Raw genomic sequence first — 14,108 nt, 5'->3', positions numbered from 1 at the left:
ACGTAAGGCTCTCGAAGATTATTTGTCTGTAGCTCTTGACGCCGGTACCATAGTCCCCTCCTCCTCTCCCGCCGGAGCGGGGTTTTTTTTTGTCAAGAAGAAGGACGGGTCTCTGCGCCCCTGCATAGATTATCGAGGGCTGAATGACATAACAGTGAAGAATCGTTATCCGCTTCCTCTTATGTCTTCAGCCTTCGAGATCCTGCAGGGAGCCAGGTTTTTCACTAAGTTGGACCTTCGTAACGCTTACCATCTCGTGCGCATCAGGGAGGGGGACGAGTGGAAGACGGCGTTTAACACTCCGTTAGGGCACTTTGAATACCGGGTTCTTCCTTTCGGCCTCGCTAACGCTCCAGCTGTCTTTCAGGCATTAGTCAATGATGTCCTGAGAGACATGCTGAACATCTTTGTTTTCGTTTACCTTGACGATATCCTGATTTTTTCACCGTCACTCCAGATTCATGTTCAGCACGTTCGACGTGTCCTCCAGCGCCTTTTAGAGAATTGTCTTTTTGTGAAGGCTGAGAAGTGCACGTTTCATGCCTCCTCCGTCACATTTCTCGGTTCTGTTATTTCCGCTGAAGGCATTAAGATGGATCCCGCTAAGGTCCAAGCTGTCATTGATTGGCCCGTCCCTAAGTCACGCGTCGAGCTGCAGCGCTTTCTCGGCTTCGCGAACTTCTATCGTCGTTTCATCTGTAATTTCGGTCAGGTGGCAGCTCCTCTCACAGCCCTTACTTCTGTCAAGACGTGCTTTAAGTGGTCCGTTTCCGCCCAGGGAGCTTTTGATCTCCTCAAGAATCGTTTTACATCCGCTCCTATCCTTGTTACACCTGACGTCTCTAGACAGTTCGTTGTCGAGGTTGACGCGTCAGAGGTGGGAGTGGGAGCCATCCTTTCTCAGCGCTCCCTCTCTGACGACAAGGTCCACCCATGCGCGTATTTTTCTCATCGCCTGTCGCCGTCGGAACGTAACTATGATGTGGGTAACCGCGAACTGCTCGCCATCCGGTTAGCCCTAGGCGAATGGCGACAGTGGTTGGAGGGGGCGACCGTTCCTTTTGTCGTTTGGACTGACCATAGGAACCTTGAGTACATCCGTTCTGCCAAACGACTTAATGCGCGTTGGGCGCTGTTTTTCGCTCGTTTCGAGTTCGTGATTTCTTATCGTCCGGGCTCTAAGAACACCAAGCCTGATGCTTTGTCTCGTCTCTTCAGTTCTTCAGTAGCCTCCACTGACCCCGAGGGGATTCTCCCTGAGGGGCGTGTTGTCGGGTTGACTGTCTGGGGAATTGAGAGGCAGGTAAAGCAAGCACTCACTCAAACTCCGTCGCCGCGCGCTTGTCCTAGGAACCTTCTTTTCGTTCCCGTTCCTACTCGTCTGGCCGTTCTTCAGTGGGCTCACTCTGCCAAGTTAGCCGGCCACCCTGGCGTTCGGGGTACGCTTGCTTCCATTCGCCAGCGTTTCTGGTGGCCCACCCGGGAGCATGACACGCGTCGTTTCGTGGCTGCTTGTTCGGTCTGCGCGCAGACTAAGTCCGGTAACTCTCCTCCTGCCGGCCGTCTCAGGCCGCTTCCTATTCCCTCTCGACCGTGGTCTCACATCGCCTTAGATTTTGTCACCGGACTGCCTTCGTCAGCGGGGAAGACTGTTATTCTTACGGTTGTCGATAGGTTCTCTAAGGCGGCTCATTTCATTCCCCTTGCTAAGCTTCCTTCTGCTAAAGAGACGGCACAAATCATCATCGAGAATGTTTTCAGAATTCATGGCCTTCCGTCAGACGTCGTTTCGGACAGAGGTCCGCAATTCACGTCTCAATTTTGGAGGGAGTTTTGCCGTTTGATTGGGGCTTCCGTCAGTCTCTCTTCCGGCTTTCACCCCCAGTCTAACGGTCAAGCAGAACGGGCCAATCAGACTATTGGTCGCATCTTACGCAGTCTTTCTTTTCGCAACCCTGCGTCTTGGTCAGAACAGCTCCCCTGGGCAGAATACGCCCACAACTCGCTTCCTTCGTCTGCGACCGGGCTATCTCCTTTTCAGAGTAGCCTCGGGTACCAGCCTCCGTTGTTCTCATCTCAGTTCGCCGAGTCCAGCGTCCCCTCCGCTCAGGCTTTTGTCCAACGTTGCGAGCGCACCTGGAAGAGGGTCAGGTCTGCACTTTGCCGTTATAGGGCGCAGACTGTGAGAGCTGCTAATAAGCGTAGAACGAAGAGCCCTAGATATTGTCGCGGTCAGAGAGTTTGGCTCTCCACTCAGAACCTTCCCCTTAAGACGGCTTCTCGCAAGTTGACCCCGCGGTTCATTGGTCCATTCCGTATCTCTCAGGTCATTAATCCTGTCGCAGTGCGACTTCTTCTTCCGCGATATCTTCGTCGCGTCCACCCGGTCTTCCATGTCTCCTGTGTTAAGCCCGTTCTTCGCGCCCCCGCTCGTCTTCCCCCCCCCCCCCCCATCCTTGTCGAGGGCGCACCTATCTACAGGGTCCGTAAAATCTTGGACATGCGTCCTCGGGGCCGTGGTCATCAGTACCTAGTTGACTGGGAGGGGTACGGTCCTGAGGAGAGGAGTTGGGTTCCCTCTCGGGACGTGCTGGACCGTGCGCTGATTGATGATTTCCTCCGTTGCCGCCAGGTTTCCTCCTCGAGTGCGCCAGGAGGCGCTCGGTGAGTGGGGGGGTACTGTCATGTACTGTCATGTTGTCTTGTCTCTGTCCTTTCCCTTCACCCTGTCTCCCTCTGCTGGTCGTGTTAGGTTACCTTTTCTCCCCCGCTTTCCCCCAGCTGTCCCTTGTCTCCTCTAACTACCCATTCACCCCGTTCCCCACCTGTTCCCTTTTTCCCTCTGATTAGGTCCCTATATCTCTCTCTGTTTCTGCTCCTGTCCTTGTCGGATTCTTGTTTGTTTGTGTCATTCATGCCTGAACCAGACTGTCGTCATGTTTGCTGTAACCTTGTCCTGTCCTGTCAGAATCTGCCGGTCCATCTGAGCCTACCTATGTTTGGTAATTAAAGAAGCTCTGTTTAAGTTGATTCGCTTTTGGGTCCTCATTCACGCACCGTAACACTAAGTGTATGTAAACTAGTTTTAATGACTCCAACCTAAGTGTATGTAAACTAGTTTTAATGACTCCAACCTAAGTGTATGTAAACTAGTTTTAATGACTCCAACCTAAGTGTATGTAAACTAGTTTTAATGACTCCAAACTAAGTGTATGTAAACTAGTTTTAATGACTCCAACCTAAGTGTATGTAAACTAGTTTTAATGACTCCAACCTAAGTGTATGTAAACTAGTTTTAATGACTCCAACCTAAGTGTATGTAAACTAGTTTTAATGACTCCAAACTAAGTGTATGTAAACTAGTTTTAATGACTCCAAACTAAGTGTATGTAAACTAGTTTTAATGACTCCAAACTAAGTGTATGTAAACTAGTTTTAATGACTCCAACCTAAGTGTATGTAAACTAGTTTTAATGACTCCAAACTAAGTGTATGTAAACTAGTTTTAATGACTCCAACCTAAGTGTATGTAAACTAGTTTTAATGACTCCAAACTAAGTGTATGTAAACTAGTTTTAATGACTCCAACCTAAGTGTATGTAAACTAGTTTTAATGACTCCAAACTAAGTGTATGTAAACTAGTTTTAATGACTCCAACCTAAGTGTATGTAAACTAGTTTTAATGACTCCAATCTAAGTGTATGTAAACTAGTTTTAATGACTCCAACCTAAGTGTATGTAAACTAGTTTTAATGACTCCAACCTAAGTGTATGTAAACTAGTTTTAATGACTCCAACCTAAGTGTATGTAAACTAGTTTTAATGACTCCAAACTAAGTGTATGTAAACTAGTTTTAATGACTCCAACCTAAGTGTATGTAAACTAGTTTTAATGACTCCAACCTAAGTGTATGTAAACTAGTTTTAATGACTCCAACCTAAGTGTATGTAAACTAGTTTTAATGACTCCAACCTAAGTATATGTAAACTAGTTTTAATGACTCCAACCTAAGTGTATGTAAACTAGTTTTAATGACTCCAACCTAAGTGTATGTAAACTAGTTTTAATGACTCCAACCTAAGTATATGTAAACTAGTTTTAATGACTCCAACCTAAGTGTATGTAAACTAGTTTTAATGACTCCAACCTAAGTGTATGTAAACTAGTTTTAATGACTCCAACCTAAGTGTATGTAAACTAGTTTTAATGACTCCAACCTAAGTGTATGTAAACTAGTTTTAATGACTCCAACCTAAGTGTATGTAAACTAGTTTTAATGACTCCAACCTAAGTGTATGTAAACTAGTTTTAATGACTCCAACCTAAGTGTATGTAAACTAGTTTTAATGACTCCAACCTAAGTGTATGTAAACTAGTTTTAATGACTCCAACCTAAGTGTATGTAAACTAGTTTTAATGACTCCAACCTAAGTGTATGTAAACTAGTTTTAATGACTCCAACCTAAGTGTATGTAAACTAGTTTTAATGACTCCAATCTAAGTGTATGTAAACTAGTTTTAATGACTCCAACCTAAGTGTATGTAAACTAGTTTTAATGACTCCAACCTAAGTGTATGTAAACTAGTTTTAATGACTCCAACCTAAGTGTATGTAAACTAGTTTTAATGACTCCAACCTAAGTGTATGTAAACTAGTTTTAATGACTCCAACCTAAGTGTATGTAAACTAGTTTTAATGACTCCAACCTAAGTGTATGTAAACTAGTTTTAATGACTCCAACCTAAGTGTATGTAAACTAGTTTTAATGACTCCAACCTAAGTGTATGTAAACTAGTTTTAATGACTCCAAACTAAGTGTATGTAAACTAGTTTTAATGACTCCAAACTAAGTGTATGTAAACTAGTTTTAATGACTCCAAACTAAGTGTATGTAAACTAGTTTTAATGACTCCAACCTAAGTGTATGTAAACTAGTTTTAATGACTCCAAACTAAGTGTATGTAAACTAGTTTTAATGACTCCAACCTAAGTGTATGTAAACTAGTTTTAATGACTCCAACCTAAGTGTATGTAAACTAGTTTTAATGACTCCAACCTAAGTGTATGTAAACTAGTTTTAATGACTCCAACCTAAGTGTATGTAAACTAGTTTTAATGACTCCAACCTAAGTGTATGTAAACTAGTTTTAATGACTCCAACCTAAGTGTATGTAAACTAGTTTTAATGACTCCAACCTAAGTGTATGTAAACTAGTTTTAATGACTCCAACCTAAGTGTATGTAAACTAGTTTTAATGACTCCAACCTAAGTGTATGTAAACTAGTTTTAATGACTCCAACCTAAGTGTATGTAAACTAGTTTTAATGACTCCAACCTAAGTGTATGTAAACTAGTTTTAATGACTCCAACCTAAGTGTATGTAAACTAGTTTTAATGACTCCAACCTAAGTGTATGTAAACTAGTTTTAATGACTCCAACCTAAGTGTATGTAAACTAGTTTTAATGACTCCAACCTAAGTGTATGTAAACTAGTTTTAATGACTCCAACCTAAGTGTATGTAAACTAGTTTTAATGACTCCAACCTAAGTGTATGTAAACTAGTTTTAATGACTCCAAACTAAGTGTATGTAAACTAGTTTTAATGACTCCAAACTAAGTGTATGTAAACTAGTTTTAATGACTCCAACCTAAGTGTATGTAAACTAGTTTTAATGACTCCAACCTAAGTGTATGTAAACTAGTTTTAATGACTCCAACCTAAGTGTATGTAAACTAGTTTTAATGACTCCAACCTAAGTGTATGTAAACTAGTTTTAATGACTCCAACATAAGTGTATGTAAACTAGTTTTAATGACTCCAACCTAAGTGTATGTATGTAAACTAGTTTTAATGACTCCAACCTAAGTGTATGTAAACTAGTTTTAATGACTCCAACCTAAGTGTATGTAAACTAGTTTTAATGACTCCAACATAAGTGTATGTAAACTAGTTTTAATGACTCCAACCTAAGTGTATGTATGTAAACTAGTTTTAATGACTCCAACCTAAGTGTATGTAAACTAGTTTTAATGACTCCAACCTAAGTGTATGTAAACTAGTTTTAATGACTCCAACCTAAGTGTATGTAAACTAGTTTTAATGACTCCAACCTAAGTGTATGTAAACTAGGTTTAATGACTCCAACCTAAGTGTATGTAAACTAGTTTTAATGACTCCAACCTAAGTGTATGTAAACTAGTTTTAATGACTCCAACCTAAGTGTATGTAAACTAGTTTTAATGACTCCAACCTAAGTGTATGTAAACTAGGTTTAATGACTCCAACCTAAGTGTATGTAAACTAGTTTTAATGACTCCAACCTAAGTGTATGTAAACTAGTTTTAATGACTCCAACCTAAGTGTATGTAAGCTAGTTTTAATGACTCCAACCTAAGTGTATGTAAACTAGTTTTAATGACTCCAACCTAAGTGTATGTAAACTAGTTTTAATGACTCCAACCTAAGTGTATGTAAACTAGTTTTAATGACTCCAACCTAAGTGTATGTAAACTAGTTTTAATGACTCCAACCTAAGTGTATGTAAACTAGTTTTAATGACTCCAACCTAAGTGTATGTAAACTAGTTTTAATGACTCCAACCTAAGTGTATGTAAACTAGTTTTAATGACTCCAACCTAAGTGTATGTAAACTAGTTTTAATGACTCCAACCTAAGTGTATGTAAACCTCTGACTTCGACTGTACATACTTTCTTTTAGAATATACCTTTATTATTCCCCTCAAACCCTACCACCCTTCCCCCAATTGGAGTAAACTAATAAACAATTACACTTAGGCTTCTACCTTGAGTTTATACATATTATACCGATTTTACAGATACAATCTATTTACAATAGTTATATTTTGTTTGTTTTTAGTTCTTCCTTCTTCTGATGTCCATCCAGTTTGATTTCTATTTGTAACTGTGCTATTTCGCAACATTTCTGAACCTATATACATTTTACATTGGTTATCTTGTTGTTATTAGTCCCACCCTTCAGCTCCATTCAACCCCTCCCATCTATGTCCTATGCTAGTTTGTTGGTGATGTGGACATCCGACGAGTGTCAGATCCGGTGTAGTACGATTCGATCTTAGTCCTGTATTGACACTTTGCCTGTTTGATGGTTAGTCGGAGGGCACAGCGGGATTTCTTATAAGCTTCCCACTCCTTGAAAGCAGCAGCTATAGCCTTTAGCTCAGTACGGAAGTTGCCTGTATTCCATGGCTTCTGGTTGGGGTATGTACGTACTGTCACTGTGGGGACGACGTCATCGATGCACTTATTGACAAAGCCAGTGATTGATGTGATGTACTCCTTAATGCCATCGGAAGAATCCCAGAATATATTCCAGTCTGTGCTAGCAGAACAGTCCTGTAGTTTAGCATCTGCTTCATCTGACCACTTTTTTATTGATCGAGTCACTGGTGCTTTCTGCTTTAATTTTACTTGTAAGTAGGAATCAGGAGGATAGAATTATGGTCAGATTTGCCAGATGGAGGGTGAGGGAGAGCTTTGTATGTCTCTGTGTGTGGAGTAAAGCTGGTCCAGAGTTGTTTTTCTCCCCTGGTTGCACATTTAACATGCTGATAGAATTTTGTAAGACGGATTTAATTTTCCCTGTGTTAAAGTCCACGACCACTAGGAGCGCTGCCTGTGGTTTTCCTGTTTGCTTATGGCGGTAGACAACTTATTGAGTGCTATTTTAGTGCCAGCATCAAACTGTTGTGGTATGTAGACAGCTACAATAAATACAGATGAAAACTCTCTCTGTAGATAGTGTGGTCTACAGCTTATCATGAGATACTCCACCTCAGGTGAGCAAAACCTTGAGACTTCCTTAGAGATCGTGCACCAGCTGTTATCTGCAAAAATACATAGCCCTCTGCCCCTTGTCCTACCAGACGCCGCTGTTCTGTCCTGCCAATACAACTTATAACCAGCCAGCTGTATGTTGATAATGTTGTCGTTCAGCCACGACTCCGTGAAGCATAAGATATTACAGTTTTGAATGTCCCGTTGGTAGTTTAATCTTCCGTGTCGGTCATCTATTTTATTTTCCAAAGATTGAGCGTTTGCTAGCAGAATGGAAGGAAGTGGGGGTTTATTCGATTGCCTTCAAATTCTCAGAAGTCAGCCCGCCCTTTGGCCCCCTTTTCTCCGCCGTCTCTTCACGCAAATGACGGGGATCTGGGCCTGATCCCAGGAAAGCAGTATGTCGTTCACGTCAGACTTGTTAAAGGAAAAAAAGGATTCTAAAACGTCAGCCATTTTACATAAACATTTGAGACATGTTTTACACAGATCCACAAAGAATTTGAAAACAAATCCAATTTTTATAAACCCATATCTATTAGGTGAAATACCACAGTGTGCCACCACAGCAGCAAGATTAGTGACCTGTTGCCACAAGAGAAGGGCAACCAGTGGAACACAAACACCATATTAAGTAAAACCTCTGTAAATACGTCTCTTTTCTTTAAAACTTTTGTGAGTGTAATGTTTACTGTTCATTTCCCTTTTGTTTATTGTGTATTCCACATGCTTTGGCAATATATTTCCTATGCCAATAAAGCCCTTAAATAGAAATTGAATTGAGAGTGAGAGAGACAGACAGAGCGAGATTTGTGTGTGTGTGTGTGTGCTGCATAGACTTTGCATGTGGGGGACAAATCCCTGCAAAAGAGATCTTATCTCATTCAGCTGTGTGTGTGTGTGTGTGTGTGTGTGTGTGTGTGTGTGTGTGTGTGTGTGTGTGTGTGTGTGTGTGTGTACAGAACTGTCAGGATATCAGATCACCCCTTCACTGTGGTTTTGCTGTCAGCTGTTTTCTGTATGACAAACTCTGTAGATGGTGTGTGTGTATGTGTGTGTGTGAGAGTGTGTGTGTGAGTGTGTGTGTGTGTGTGAAGAATGATGAGGTGCCGTAATCCTGGAGGCCATGAGTGTTGACAGAGAGATGTGTGTGTCGGGGGTGGGGGTGGAGGCTATGAGTAGTGTGGTTTGGAGGGGAGATTAGAATGATACAATGTATTATTTCATCTGTTAACTACACCTGGAATCTAACTGTGATTGTGTGTGTGTATTTGTGTGTGTGTGTATTTGTGTGTGTTTCTCCAGCTAGGGCTGTGTATCAGCAGGGCGTCTGCATCAGTACTCAATCTGAACTGCAGTCTGGTGCTGCTGCCTATGTGTCGCTCTCTACTCACCTACCTCAGAGGAACACACACGGTACGGAGAGGAGGGGAATGTGTGTGTGTGTGTGTGTCTGTGTGTGTGTGTGTTTGAGTGTGTGTGTGTGTGTGCGCGTGCTCAGTAGTCTGGTAATGGCTGTCTGGAATGGGCAGAGAGTACTGTAGTGAGGGTTTTGATATGTCTGAAGACTGTACACTGACACTGTCTGTCCCCCCCCCCCTCCTCCTCGCCCCCCCTCCCCCATACACACACCCCTCCAGGTGACAAGCAGAAAGGCCCGCAGGCTTCTGGACAAGAGTAAGACCTTCCATGTGACGTGTGGAGTAGCCATTTGTGTATTTTCCGGTAAGTGTGTGTGTGTGTGTGTGTGTTGAGCGTGTGTATGTGTTGGGCGTTAGTGTGTTGAGCGTGTGTATGTGTTGGGCGTTAGTGTGTGTTGAGTGTGTGCATGTGTTGGGCATTAGTGTGTGTTGAGCGTGTGTACGTGTTGGGCGTTAGTGTGTGTTGAGCGTGTGTATGTGTTGGGCGTTAGTGTGTGTTGAGGGATGGTGTGGGGAAATTGACCCAGCCCACTGGGCGCAGAGTACAGTACAGTACAATACAGCACAGTAGAGTAGAGTATGGTAGACTAGATTAGAGTTCAGTAGAGTAGGGTATAGTAGATTATAGTTCAGTAGAGTAGAGCAGAGTACAGTACAATACAATATAGCAGAGTAGAGTTGAGGTAGAGTAGATTAGTGGATTAGAGTTCAGCAGAGTAGATTAGGGTAGAGTAGAGTTCAGCAGAGTAGAGTAGGGTAGAGTAGAGTTCAGTAGAGCAGAGTAGGGTAGAGTACATACAGTAGAGTAGAGTGTAGTAGAGTAGGGTAGAGCTGAGTAGAGTTCAGTAGGGTAGAGTAGAGTACTGTACAGTAGAGTAGGGTAGACTACAGTACAGTAAAGTGCAGTAGAGTGCAGTACAGTAGAGTACAATAGAGTAGGTTATAGTAGAGTAGGGTATAGTAGAGTAGGGTATAGTAGAGTAGGGTATAGCAGAGTGGGGTAGAATGCAGTAAAGTAGAGTAGGGTGAAGTACAGTAGAGTAGAGCAGAGTACAGTAGAGTAGGGTAGGATAAAGTACAGTAGAGTAGATTATAGTTCAGTAGAGTAGAGCAGAGTAGAGTAAGGTGGAGTACCATAGGATAGAGTAGGGTAGAGAAGAGTAGAGCAGGGTAGAGTACAGTAGAGTAGAGTAGGGTAGAGAACCATAAAGTAGGGTAGAGCAGGGTAGAGTAGAGTTCAATAGAGTAGGGTAGAGTACAGTAGAGTAGAGTGGAGTAGAGTAGAGTTCAGTAGAGTACAGTAGGGTAGGGTAGCGCAGGGTAGAGTACAGTAGAGTAGGGGAGAGTACAGTAGAGTAGGGTAGAGTACAGTAGAGTAGGGTAGAGTACAGTAGAGTAGAGTAGAGTGCAGTAGAGTAGGGTAGAGCAGAGTAGAGTAGAGTTCAGTAGAGTAGGGTAGAGTAGGGTAGGGTAGAGTGCAGTAGAGATAAGTAGAGTAGGGTATGTTAGAGTAAAGTGCAGTACAGTAGAGTAGAGTAGAGTAGAGTAGGGTAGAGTACAGTAGAGTAGGGTAGGGTAGAGTACAGTAGAGTAGGGTAGAGTAGGGTAGGGTAGAGTACAGTAGAGTACAGTAGAGTAGAGTAGGGTAGAGCAGAGTAGAGTAGAGTTCAGTAGAGTAGGGTAGAGTGCAGTTGAGAACAGTAGAGTAGGGTAGAGTACAGTAAAGTAGGGTAGAGCAGTAGAGTAGGGTAGAGTGCAGTACAGTAGAGTACAGTAGAGTAGGGTAGAGTACAGTAGGGTAGGGTAGAGTACAGTAGAGTAGGGTAGAGTAGGGTAGGGTAGAGTACAGTAGAGTACAGTAGAGTAGGGTAGAGCAGAGTAGAGTAGAGTTCAGTAGAGTAGGGTAGAGTGCAGTTGAGAACAGTAGAGTAGGGTAGAGTACAGTAAAGTAGGGTAGAGCAGTAGAGTAGGGTAGAGTGCAGTACAGTAGAGTACAGTAGAGTAGGGTAGAGTACAGTAGAGTAGGGTAGAGTACAGTAGAGTAGGGTTGAGTGCTGTAGAGTAGGGTAGAATGCAGTTGAGTGCAGTTGAGGGCTGTAGAGTACAGTAGAGTATGGTAGAGTAGGGTAGAGTGCAGTAGAGGACAGTAGAGTAAGGTAGAGTGCAGTTGAGCACAGTAGAAAGTAGAGTATAGCAGTACAATAGAGTACAATACAATATACTGTACACTACTATACAGTACTGTACTGTTCCACTGTATTGTATTGTGCTGCATTCTACTGAGCTCTACTCACTGTACTGTACTATCCAAACTTGTGAAACATATTGCACGTCTATGATTGGTTCAGATTTGGTCCAGTCTGCTCCCTCTGTGGACATTAACAGGGTTGACTGACTAAATCTCAACTACTTTTCATTGTCCATGGATATCCGGTGTCGGTCGGTGATCAATGGGTGAGGACGCTGACTAAATGAATGGACAGCGAGTTGGCTCATGGGTAGGTGTCAGTAAGAGCTGGGAGAGGTGACATTAACTGAATTTGAGAGAGAAGGGCAGAGACAGAGAGAGAGAGAGACAGAGAGAGAGAGAGAGAGAGAGAGAGAGAGAGAGAGAGACAGAGAGAGAGACAGAGAGAGAGAGGGCGAGAGAGACACAGAGAGAGAGCGAGAGAGACACAGAGAGAGGGCGAGAGAGACACAGAGAGAGAGCGAGAGAGACACAGAGAGAGGGCGAGAGAGACACAGAGAGAGAGCGAGAGAGACACAGAGAGAGGGCGAGAGAGACACAGAGAGAGGGCGAGAGAGACACAGAGAGAGGGCGAGAGAGACACAGAGAGAGGGCGAGAGAGACACAGAGAGAGGGCGAGAGAGACACAGAGAGAGAGCGAGAGAGACACAGAGAGAGACACAGAGAGACACAGAGAGAGGGCGAGAGAGACACAGAGAGAGGGCGAGAGAGACACAGAGAGAGGGCGAGAGAGACACAGAGAGAGAGCGAGAGAGACACAGAGAGAGGGCGAGAGAGACACAGAGAGAGAGCGAGAGAGACACAGAGAGAGGGCGAGAGAGACACAGAGAGAGAGCGAGAGAGACACAGAGAGAGGGCGAGAGAGACACAGAGAGAGAGCGAGAGAGACACAGAGAGAGAGCGAGAGAGACACAGAGAGAGGGCGAGAGAGACACAGAGAGAGGGCGAGAGAGACACAGAGAGAGGGCGAGAGAGACACAGAGAGAGGGCGAGAGAGACACAGAGAGAGGGCGAGAGAGACACAGAGAGAGGGCGAGAGAGACACAGAGAGAGGGCGAGAGAGACACAGAGAGAGAGCGAGAGAGACACAGAGAGAGGGCGAGAGAGACACAGAGAGAGGGCGAGAGAGACACAGAGAGAGGGCGAGAGAGAGAGAGAGAGACACAGAGAGAGAGCGAGAGAGACACAGAGAGAGGGCGAGAGAGACACAGAGAGAGAGCGAGAGAGACACAGAGAGAGGGCGAGAGAGACACAGAGAGAGGGCGAGAGAGACACAGAGAGAGGGCGAGAGAGACACAGAGAGAGGGCGAGAGAGACACAGAGAGAGGGCGAGAGAGAGAGAAGGAAGGAAGGAAGGAAATCAAGAGAAAGGGAGTAGTTGTCCAGTGTCAGACTGTTTAAAGACTCTTGACTTCCAGAAGACAGAAAGAGATTGAAACAGCTATGAGCTGTATGCCAGTGGAAGGGAGAACAGTAGCAGGTGACCCAACTGTGGTTTGTGAATATTGTGATTTTCCATTGTAGCCAATTTAACTGCGATAATTCCGTTACCAAATTGGTAAGGAAATTATGATTTTAAATCACTTCATAATTCATAAACAAAATTGATACCAGTAAAATCACTATAACTAATTGGTAGGTCTACTACTTCTGTGAACGTTCCTAATCCTAATCTTCACGAGGGGGAGAAATGTGAAAATATCTTCCAAGATATGTGTGTTTTTTGTAACGGAATTACAAGGCACAAGGCAATATTTCTTAAACTTACAGAACAATTTCTACGAAATAAAAAAATAAGTGTTGATATTAGTTGGCAGGGATCTTTATGTTATTACATGATTGTGTTTCAATGTATTTCTGAAACCTTCAAGACTTTTTCTGCTAGATGTTTTCTAAGAGCCCTTTTCCATCTGTTCATGCAGAAATCAAAGCCGTCACTTATGCCCCATTTTTTAAGATAAAAAATTTGTCAATGACTTTTTTCCTTAAAATATAGATTCTTAGTTTTTATTTGACACGCAATTTGATATGCTCCTATGAACTTCCCATGTTGGTGCTCATGGATCCTTTTCCATGGAAGTGCCCGTATGCATTCAGATTCTGAGAGTTTCGAGCTCTTCCAGGGGACATAGAGCTGTGTGTGTGTGTACGTGTGTGTGTGTGCGTGTGTACGTGTGTGCGCGTGTGTATGTGTGTATGTAGGTGTGTACATGTGTGCGCGCGCGTGTGTGAGAGAGAGATAATGAGTGAGAGAGGGACACACACAGCTGCCTCACTGACGTCATTGGGAGCTGGTTTCTCCCCGGTCTCCCTCAACCCAAGCCCCCTCCCCTCCTTTAACCCTCTCTCCCTCCCCCTCTCTTCCGCTCCCTCACCCCCAGCCCGCTCCCCTCCTTTAACCCTCTCTCCCTCCCCCTCTCTTCCGCTCCCTCACCCCCAGCCCGCTCCCCTCCTTTAACCCTCTCTCCCTCCCCCTCTCTTCCGCTCCCTCACCCCCAGCCCGCTCCCCTCCTTTAACCCTCTCTCCCTCCCCCTCTCTTCCGCTCCCTCACCCCCAGCCCGCTCCCCTCCTTTAACCCTCTCTCCCTCCCCCTCTCTTCCGCTCCCTCACCCCCAG

General features: G+C 44.0%; 1 protein-coding gene across 3 annotated transcripts in view; it reads left to right on the top strand.

The window, feature by feature from the left end:
- nox4 (NADPH oxidase 4) overlaps positions 1 to 14,108 on the top strand; it is a 53,288-nt gene that overhangs the window by 8,713 nt on the left and 30,467 nt on the right. For 2 of the 3 annotated variants that reach the window (XM_036965288.2, XM_090223951.1), the window contains exons 3-4: positions 9,128 to 9,238; positions 9,463 to 9,547. In XM_036965288.2, coding sequence (XP_036821183.1) covers positions 9,128 to 9,238; positions 9,463 to 9,547 — 196 coding nt within the window. Of the gene's footprint in view, positions 1 to 9,127; positions 9,239 to 9,462; positions 9,548 to 11,652; positions 11,742 to 14,108 lie in introns of those variants that run through there. The other variant, XM_090223950.1, reaches the window with a different exon arrangement.

The sequence above is a fragment of the Oncorhynchus mykiss genome, chromosome 27, assembly GCF_057628025.1.
Source record: "Oncorhynchus mykiss isolate SJ-2025 chromosome 27, ASM5762802v1, whole genome shotgun sequence".
Lineage (NCBI taxonomy): Eukaryota > Metazoa > Chordata > Actinopteri > Salmoniformes > Salmonidae > Oncorhynchus > Oncorhynchus mykiss.
Note: the sequence above shows the minus strand (reverse complement) of the source record. Positions and strands in the feature narration are given on the sequence as shown.